Raw genomic sequence first — 9,855 nt, 5'->3', positions numbered from 1 at the left:
CCTGATCCTTGGTGCATTCCACAGTCTCCAATAACTTCACCACACCTACCACCCAACTTCACCCTCATTCACTTTAATTTCTCCTGACTTCAGCTCCCTCTGCTTACATTTTCTTCCATTCTTTAACAAACGATTTCCCTTTTTTCTGCCATTTTTATCTGACTCGAGCAATCTCTTCTTCCCTCTCTCTCTTAGACCGCCACTCTCTTTTCTCCTCCATTCCCCCGTTCTCCAAGTATTCACCGCCTTATGATAATACTGCACTACTCCTTCCGACCATCTTGTTCTTGCTTTCTCTAGGGACTCCATTTCCGCCGAGGCGTCCCGTATCGTCCTTGTCTAGGAACAAGCACAGCCTTGCGACGAGAAGTCATTCTCTGTTTTTTCAAATTACCGTCCGGATCTCATTTTGAACTTAGTTTGAATATGATGACGATGTATTTCATGGACGTCACTAAATCCATCTGACTGACATCTGATTGACCAATAAACGCGACTTTGAAAAACCCATTTTGACACTTGGTCCCACCTACTAGGCTCACTTGCCTCCCATTGGAAACGACAGGATGTGCTATATTTTAGTAGAACATCTTTGATATCGACGTCATTAGCTGCTGCATGGTCCTTTGTGGTAGCTAACAACAAACAAGTTATATTTTTCAGCTAGCTAGCACGTTCCCTATTAATCTAGCTGAGCTAGATCAACATGAGTTTAGCATTTAGCAAAGAGCCCCGTAAAACGGCGGGGAACCGCATGTCTAAGTTGTTAGATGCTGAAGAAGAAGATGAATTCTACAAGACCACATACGGCGGATTCAACGACGTAAGTAGCTAATTTAGCTAGCTGTCTTGGCAGGTAGCTAGCTATTGAGTCGCAGTAGTGATTGGGAAACGAAGTTTCAAGTAATAATGTAGCTAGCGAACATTACACAGTACCCAGATCACAGGATTTGGAAGAGGTGGCCAGCTCTCTAAATTCAGGGGGTTTCTACTTTAGCTGCAGTGTTTTAATATCAAGGGACAGAGAATAGAGTAGGGACGTCAAACGTTCAGCCTGCGCCTGGATAAGACTCCCAGGTTAAATGATGCTTAAACATTTTTTTTTACATCTCTAAGTGGGTAAATTGAGTGAGGAATATGCGATTTATTAAAATAAAATCGTTATTTCATTTACTATCATAACATTTTCATTTTCTGATTTTGAACTATTTAAGGACAGCTTCCTAAGATTGTTTTGCCCCCCCCCCTAAGATTGTTTTGCCATCTGAACAGCCTCAATTCGTTGGAGCGTAGACAACAATGTGTCGAAAGCTTTACACAGCGATTGCGGCCCGTATTGACTCCAGTGCGTTCTTTCCACAGTAGTGTCAAGTTGGTTGGTGAACCATTTCTTGATCCACATGGGAAACTATTGAGCAGTTGCAGTTCTTGACACAAACCAGTGCACCTGGCACCTACTACATACCCTGTTAAAACAAATGCACTTTTTTTTATTTTAGGTTACCCTTATTTTACCAGGTAAATTCACTGACAACACATTCTCATTTACAGCAACGACCTGGGAAATAGTTACAGGGGAGAGGAATGAGAAAATTGGAAGTTGGTGATAATTAGGTGGCCATTATGGTATGAGGGCCGGATTGAGAAATTAGATTTTGTTTTTAAAACAAGAAATGTATTAGTAAGAAGTAATGTGGTGTATTGCTCAATTTCATAAAAATGTGTGACCAGAGTATTTTAATCAAAATATTCAGAGACAAAATGTTCAGCAGCTCCTGGGTGGAAGTTTACTGTGGTAACAGGGCCACTGGAGTCCTGTGGTATGTATCAACTTTTATTTGTCACATGTGCTGAATACAGCAGGTGTAGCCTTTACAGTGAAGTGTGTGTGTCTGAGAGATTTAGGATCTGACTAGGATGTCTAATTTGAGTGTGCTGCTTCAACTTATAAAGTTAAAAAACAAACAATGTAAATAGCCAAGAAACACGAGGACAGTCTCACTTTGTAGACTTTCGAGTAAATTACACCAAATTTTAGGCCTATGCCAAGCGCCTCCAAAAATGAATCTGTCAAGCACTTGGCTCATTGTACACAGCTCCCATGCCAGGCAGTGTTGCTGCGCTAAGTGGGATATGTATTTATTTGTGAAATTAGCAGCTATGAAACAAAACAGGAGAAACACTTTGAAAACCGCTACTGCAAGCATTTTTCTAACCAAAACTTCCACGTGCTCATATTGACTTATGACTATTTTTATTCTCAAATGTAATGCTCTCACTGTAGAGCCCTGCAAACGGATCACCTGCCAATGTGGTGACCTTGGGTCGGTTAAAAATTGCGGAAAAAAGGGAGATGGTTTGTTAAGAATAATGGTAGAAAGTATAAGCAGAGTGAGCTGAAGACAGGAGGAGAAATGTAAGTGATTGAAGGCAACGTATTGGAGGTGGTAGGTATGGTGAAGTTCTCGGAGCCTGAGGCTTGCACCAAGGGTCAGGATAAAGATGAGTCTGACAGTAGGAGTGAAGTTTTTGGAAAAAGTGGACCCTTTCCTTTTGGCTGATCTATTTGTGGTTTCAGGTTGTGTGAAAACAGAATTGGGTACTTTGGAATCGGTGAGGGTAACCAGAAGTGGTCTTGTGTTAACTGTTTGTGTTTCAGCTGGTCAGAGGGAGAAGGCGCTCTGTGTTAAACGAATGGGGGCAAGAAATCAGAATTGTTTCACTCTAAAAAAAAAAGGGTGCCGTTGAAAGGAGTGATTACTGGGGTAGCAGTAAATGGTAAAGTTGACCAACTGAAGGGGAAGATTCCCAGTGTTTGTGATGCTTGTCGTTTGGTGCAACGCAGACAGGGTGGCGTGAGTGGTGAAACAAAGTCATTGCCTGTTCTTTTGAGTTTTGATGTTGAGTCTTCTTCGCCCGGCAAAATGACATACAGGATAACTTGTATATCCTAACGAGATTTTGTACTGAATACATTACGTTGATACAGGTGTCAAGCTTATGGGCATGTGGCAGCCGTGTGTAGGAGGGTGAGAAGTGTGCAGAAGGGCATGAGACAAATGAATATGAAGCATACGGGGAAGTAGGGTGCCCGTGGGGCTGGGGATCAGAAATGTGCGAGAGAGGCAGGTTGAGGTTTCCAGGGTTAGAGTAGTGCAGAAGTTGTCATATGCTGAGGCAGTGAAGAAAGTAGAGGAAGATGGGAGTAGTGTGAGTAGTAGATTTGTACCAGTACAGAGGGATAGGCCAACAAGTGATATGTTTCAGTAAGAATGGATTTTTGGCATTTATAGCAATGGTTATCAGCTGTACTGCAGGGATGGAACGTAAATTGCAGAAAATTGAGGTTAGTGGTGGGAGCTGCAGAGGGGCATTTGGGTGTGCGAGACTTGACATCAGAAGAGGGTGTTAAGTGATGTCCCATCCTTTCAGGTTGTTGGCATGAGGAAGGACTAAATAGATTTAAATAGTGGAGTAGGGTGGCATTTTTATTTTATTTGTAGGGTAGTGTTAGATGGAATGGAATTTGTTTATTTATACATTTCTTTTTCAAGCAAAGTATAACGGAGTTGTACTCCAGTCTAGTAGGTGGCGTTAACGCAACATATTGGATGCCAACCGCCATTAAATCGTATCGAAGAAGGTTCTGTAGTGCCGTCAAACCTGAAGAAGAAAAAGCATGTCGCACCATATCTACGTCATTAGCTGCCTGCATAGTATTTTGTGGTAGCTAAGGTTAACTAGAACTTGATTGTTGTTAGCTTTCAACACGCTAGCACGTTCCCTATTAATCTAGCTGAGCTAGATCAACATGAGTTTAGCATTTAGCAAAGAGCCCCGTAAAACGGCGGGGAGCCGCATGTCTAAGTTGTTAGATGCTGAAGAGGAAGATGAATTCTACAAGACCACATACGGCGGATTCAACGACGTAAGTAGCTAATTTAGCGTCGCAGTAGTGATTGAGAAACGAAGTGTACCGTAATAATGTAGTTAGCGAACCGTACCCAGATCTCTTCCAAGTCCTGTGATGGTCAGCTCTCTAAATTCAGGGGGTTTCTACTTTAGCTGCAGTGTTTTAATATCAAGGGACAGAGAATAGAGTAGGGACGTCAAACGTTCAGCCTGCTGCTGCTGCACTGACCACATGGTTAAATTGTGCATAGGATCATTTTTTATTCCAGTGCTTTCCTCAGTAGTGTGAAGTTGGCTGGTGGACCGTTCTTGATCCACATGGGAAACTGTTGTGCAGTTGCAGCTCTTGACACAAACCGGTGCACCTGGCACCTACTACATACTCTGTTCAAACAAAGGCACTTAAAATAACGGTAAACAATTTATTTCTATCAGACAAGTTGACTGACAACACATTCTCAGTTACAGCAATGACCTGGGAAATAGAGAGGAATGAGACGATTGGAAGCTGGGGATGATTAGGTGGCCATAATGGTATTATGAGTGCTGGATTGGGAATTTAGCTTCCAATTGGAGGTGTGTGTGTGTGTGTGTGTGTGTGTGTGTGTGTGTGTGTGTGAGATTTGGCATCTGACTAGGATGTCTATGTTGAAGAATCAAACTGAAGTTGAAACAACAATGTAAATACGGTAGCCAAGAAGCACGAGGACAGTCTCACTTTGTAGATTTTCAAGTAAATTAGACCAACTTTTAGGCCTGTGCCTCAAAATGAATATCAGCACTTTACTCATTGCACACAGCTCCCATGCCAGGCAGTGTTGCTGCGCATAGTGGGATATGTATTTGTTTGTGCAGCTATGAAACAAAACAGCAAAAAAAATGTAAACCGTTTCTGCAGCATTTCTCTAACCAAAACTCACACATGCTCATACTTGACTTATCACTATTTGCAAATGAAATGCTCGCACTGTAGAGCCTTGCAAGTTGACCACATGCCAACGTAGCTGGTGAAATAGACATTCTTACCCACCAGTACCTAAATTGACCTGCATTTGGTGGGTGGCTGGTGTTCATTTTTTGCCCTGTTTAGTGAACACAGAGAGTCAGGACACCTGTGTAACATTCCATCTGAAAGACGGCACCCTACACAGGGAAATGTACCCAATCACTGCCCCGGGGCGTTGGGATATATATTTTTTTAGACCAGAGGAAAGAGTGCTTCCTACTGGCCTGCCATCACCACTTACAGCAGCATCTGGTCTCCCATCTAGGGACTGACCAAGACCAACCCTGTTTAGCTTCAGAGGCAAGCCAGCAGTGGGATCCAGGGTGCTATGCTGCACTGAATGGCACATACACAATCCTTGTCTTAAGGCTTAAATTCGGTCTCCGTCCCTTCATCTACACGATTTGAAGTGGATTTACCAAGTGATATCAATAATGGATCATAGCTTTCACTTGGATTCACCTGGTCATATCTAAAGTGTCATCTAAAATAACCCTAATTTATACGACAGTTCGTATTTGATTAATGGTGGTCGGACCCATCTATGTGAAGCTATTGGACACAATAGTGGACTTTGCGGTTAGCCTTCAGAATTAAAGTAGACTTTTGGAATGTTATATAAAATCAGCAAAAGACCATTTGTTAATTTGACAAACATCTGTTGAAATCACACTGGATGGATTATACTTTTGAATTGCATTGGGTGTGTACTTATTTCACTGTGCAGCCCTACCCCATGTCATTGATCCACAATCCATAGGTATCAGTCTACTCAGTGACACCCAGAGAACATTAGCATCATAGCTCTTATTGCTGGACTCTGAAACAACTGTGAATTGAGCCACATTTATTGTCAACCTATCTGTATTGAACATTATTCCAGCGTAAAAACAATACTGTGTGGATGTTTTGGAGTCTAACTCTGAGGAGGGCTTTGGGAAAAAATATATTTGGTATTGCGCAGACAGATACCCCATTTCATTGATCCATAATCCTTAGGTAAAGCTGTACAGTGCAATATGAATGTCAATAGGCTGACTGGGGAGGTGGTTTCACACTGTCACAGTCCCGCGATACGAGCTACAACACTAATATTTGTGTAAACTCTAAACAACTGTGGTCTGTGGGTGTCACCGAGTAGACTGATACCCCATTTCATTGCTTCAGATTCCAACATTGTTTAACATTATCTAGTCTAAATATGGCATGATTCTACCAATTGTAACCTTCTGCATCACTTTCAAAGAGGTACGTTGCCTTCAAAATAAAACTTCAAATTCCACTATTGTGCCTAATCCTTATTGTGGCTAACTTCACAGCACATAACCCAGTCTGGTCGAGCGTCACTAGACAGATGAAGCTAACTGGCTGCTTATAACGTTAGCTCTGAAGTTCAATTTCAATAAGCGAACAAGTGGCTACCTAGCTAATACTTACTCACAAGGATTGCTCATAAGGATTGCTAAGAATAGTGAAAATGATTGCAGTTTCTACTGATCATTGTTTTCAGGCTGGTTGTATTGGTGCTAGCTAGGTACCAAGCTAAAGCTAACTAGCTACCCCTGAAGTTGCGTTCGAACAAATAATGCTTCACTACCAGTATTGTATACACGTCTTTAGTGGCCGGTGGTTGCTTGTTTGCAGACTTTTTTTGTACAGCTTTGACAGTGCTACTGATAGTAGTGGTGGTGCTTGGCTTGCACGTGCAAACTCAGAACACACAACATTCTATAATGGAATTGTGTTTGATGTGTCAAATTAAAAGATAATGCATCAAATAGTGTTATTTGACATGTGTTTTTTGACACGCAAAGACCCAAACGGTGTTCCATAGTATGTTGTGAAGCTAATAGCAGTGACGCTAGTACTGTGTAACTCCGGTAGTTACACAGAAAAATAGCGTACTTGGTAACGTTAGTAGACCAGTCGCGAAAGCCAACATCACCCACGACCGAAACGGTTGATTGTCAAGGGAAATTAATGATATCTTGCCATTAATGGATTTCGCCTTTGAGTTGTATCGCAGAAGAAGAAAAAAGTACTCTTTGAAATGACTGCTGGACTTGTTTACTGCTCGATCCACACAGCAGACATTGTGGGCTAGGTTAGGAATGCTGTGTTGCACGTGTAGCGCTACATTTTACGTGGCGTCATTACGTCATGTACCTACGTTATATAGGTATGCATGTCCGCTTTGACATATGTTTTGCACATCGGCGTTAAACTAGACATCGGGCCGATACCAATTTTGGCATTTTTACTAATATCTTCCGATATGTCCACCGATATATCGTGCATCCCTACTCGATATTATTAATTAAAATACTTGTTTCCAAAGTGGTCCTTGATGGTAAAAACATTAACACATATAATGATTTAAAAGGCAAGACAAAATTACTAACAACCATAAATACATGAATTTAGATTAACATCCTAAAAAGTGGGACTATTCACTGCACTTCTCCATAACCTTAATAATCAACCATATTCATTTCACATTAAAACAATCTATTAATTAGTTTTACTGGGGGAGGTCAGGTAATGTAGCGTTTTGTGCTCGTGCACATAATTACATCTATAATGTTTGTCCTTTCCGAATCTACCATGTCAGTAGACTAAGATACAGTAGAATAGTACTGCATATACATATGAGATGGGTAATGCAAGATATGTAAACATTATTAAAGTGACTAGTGTTTCATGTATTGGGGCGGCAGGGTAGCCTAGTGGTTAGTGTTGGACTAGTAAGGTTGCGAGTTTAAATCCCTGAGTTGACGAGGTACAAATCTGTCGTTCTGCCCCTGAACAGGCAGTTAACCCACTGTTCCTAGGCCGTCATTGAAAGTAATAATTTGTTCTTAACTGACTTGCCTAGTTAAAGGTAAAATACATTTTTAAATTGGCCAGTGATTTTAAAGTCTATTGGCAGCAGCCTCTATGTGCAAGTGATGGCTATTTAACAGTCTGACAGCCTTGAGATAGAAATACAGATTCTATCGCCCGTTCCCGGCTTTGATGCATCTGTACTGACCTCGCCTTCTGGATGATAGCAGGGTGAACAGGCAGTGCCTCGGGTGGTTGTTGTCCTTGACAATCATTTTGGCCTTCCTGTGACATTGGGTGCTGTAGGTGTCCTGGAGGGCAGGTAGTTTGCTCCCGGTGATGCGTTGGGCAGACCGCACCACCCTCTAGAGAGCCCTGCGGTTGCGGATGGTGCAGTTGCCGTACCAAGCGTTGATACAGCCCGAGTGGATGCTCTCAATTGTGCATCTGTAAAAGTTTGAGTTTTATGTGCTTAGCCACATTTCTTCAGGCTCCTGAGGTTGAAGAGGCACTGTTGCGCCTTCACCACACTGTCTGTGTGGGTGGACCATTTCAATTTGTCTGATGTGTACGCTGAGGAACTTGAAGCTTTCCACTACTGTCCCGTGGATGGGGAGTGCTTCCTCTGCTGTTTTTTAAAGTCCATGAGCATCTCCTTTTGTTGAAGTTGAGTGAGAGGTTATTTTCCTGGCACCACACTCCCAGAGCCCTCAGCTCCTCCCTGTAGGCTGTCTCGTCATTGTTGGTAATCAAGTCTACTACTGTTGTGTCGTCTGCAAACTTGATGATTGAGTTGGTGATGTGCTTGGCCACACAGTCATGGGTGAACAGGGAGTATAGGAGGGAGCACGCACCCTTGTGGGGCTCCAGTGTTGAGGATCAGTGAAGTGGAGGTGTTGCTTCCTACCTTCACCACATGAGGGTGGCCCTTCAGGAAGTCCAGGACCCAGTTGCACAGGGCAAGGTTCAGACCCAGGGCCTTGAGCTTAATGATGAGCTTAGAGGGTACTATGGTGTTGAATACTGAGCTGTAGTCAATGAACAATATTATATAGGTATTCCTTTTGTCCAAATGGGATAGGGCGATTGCATCTTCTGTGGATCTATTGGGGCGGTAAGCAAATTTAAATGTGTCTAGGGTGACAGGTAAGGTAGAGGTGATATGATCCTTGACTAGTCTCTCAAAGCACTTCAGAGTGACAAAAGTAAGTGCTACTTAGATAGTCATTTAGTTCAGTTACCTTTGCTTTCTTGGGTACAGGAACAATGGTGGCCATCTTGAAGCATGTGAGGACAGCAGACTGGCATATGAATATGGCTGTAAACACTAGCCAGTTGGTCTGCGCATGCTCTGAGGATGCTGCTAGGGATGCCATCTGGCCCGGAAGCCTTGAGAGGGTTAACACGTTTACATGTCTTACGTTGGCCACAGAGAATAAGAGCCCGCAGTCCCACTGTTCTCCTGAAAGCTGGCGACGGTGTTTTTCTTGTCCAGAAAGCAAGATATCGGTTTCCACGACGTGGCTGGTTTTCCTTTTGTATCCCGGGATTGTCTGTAGTCCCTGCCACACATGTCTTGTGAAGAACAGCATAGCAAACTCTTGAGTTGTCCTGATCTGGCGATGCCATATGGCTGTGGGCTACACTAATTTAGCAGACAAGATTTGCTTTGAATTGCGTGCCATTATTTCATAGTATGAAAAATACAATTGAACAAAGCTGATTAAAATAGAAAGGATATATTCTCCAAATAATTTGTGTTGAGTGCTTAATAAACATATACTCTTATGCTTAATTTGAGTTATTTATGTAACTTTAGTAGTGATGCGAACATTGGGCTATATGTTTTGATTTTTAATACATTCTATGGCTGCATGATGTGACTAATGATGATTTGAGAAGTTGCATGAAGTGTACACTTCATCAGTTTCTCATTCACAATTTGACAAGCACTTGATAATGCCTTGAATTTCACGGCGGCATAATGTGTGGCCGTAATGCCCCCTAAAAAATCCATGCCTTTTGCGGACAGTGGCAGTTGTGCCCTTTGGCTGAAAATAATCATTTTAATTCCCTTCTCCCTGCATGCTGCGTGCTCAGAAGCACCTCTCACT

At 42.4% G+C, this 9,855-nt stretch overlaps 1 protein-coding gene across 2 annotated transcripts in view; it reads left to right on the top strand.

The window, feature by feature from the left end:
• Positions 1 to 547: 547 nt before the first annotated feature.
• Positions 548 to 9,855, top strand: part of vps72a (vacuolar protein sorting 72 homolog a) — a 28,927-nt gene continuing 19,619 nt past the window's right edge. The window contains exon 1 of one of the 2 annotated variants that reach the window (XM_046327076.1): positions 548 to 823. In XM_046327076.1, coding sequence (XP_046183032.1) covers positions 707 to 823 — 117 coding nt within the window. In that variant the 5' untranslated portion in view covers positions 548 to 706. Of the gene's footprint in view, positions 824 to 3,699; positions 3,929 to 9,855 lie in introns of those variants that run through there. The other variant, XM_046327077.1, reaches the window with a different exon arrangement.

Source organism: Oncorhynchus gorbuscha, linkage group LG24 (assembly GCF_021184085.1).
Source record: "Oncorhynchus gorbuscha isolate QuinsamMale2020 ecotype Even-year linkage group LG24, OgorEven_v1.0, whole genome shotgun sequence".
NCBI lineage: Eukaryota > Metazoa > Chordata > Actinopteri > Salmoniformes > Salmonidae > Oncorhynchus > Oncorhynchus gorbuscha.
Note: the sequence above shows the minus strand (reverse complement) of the source record. Positions and strands in the feature narration are given on the sequence as shown.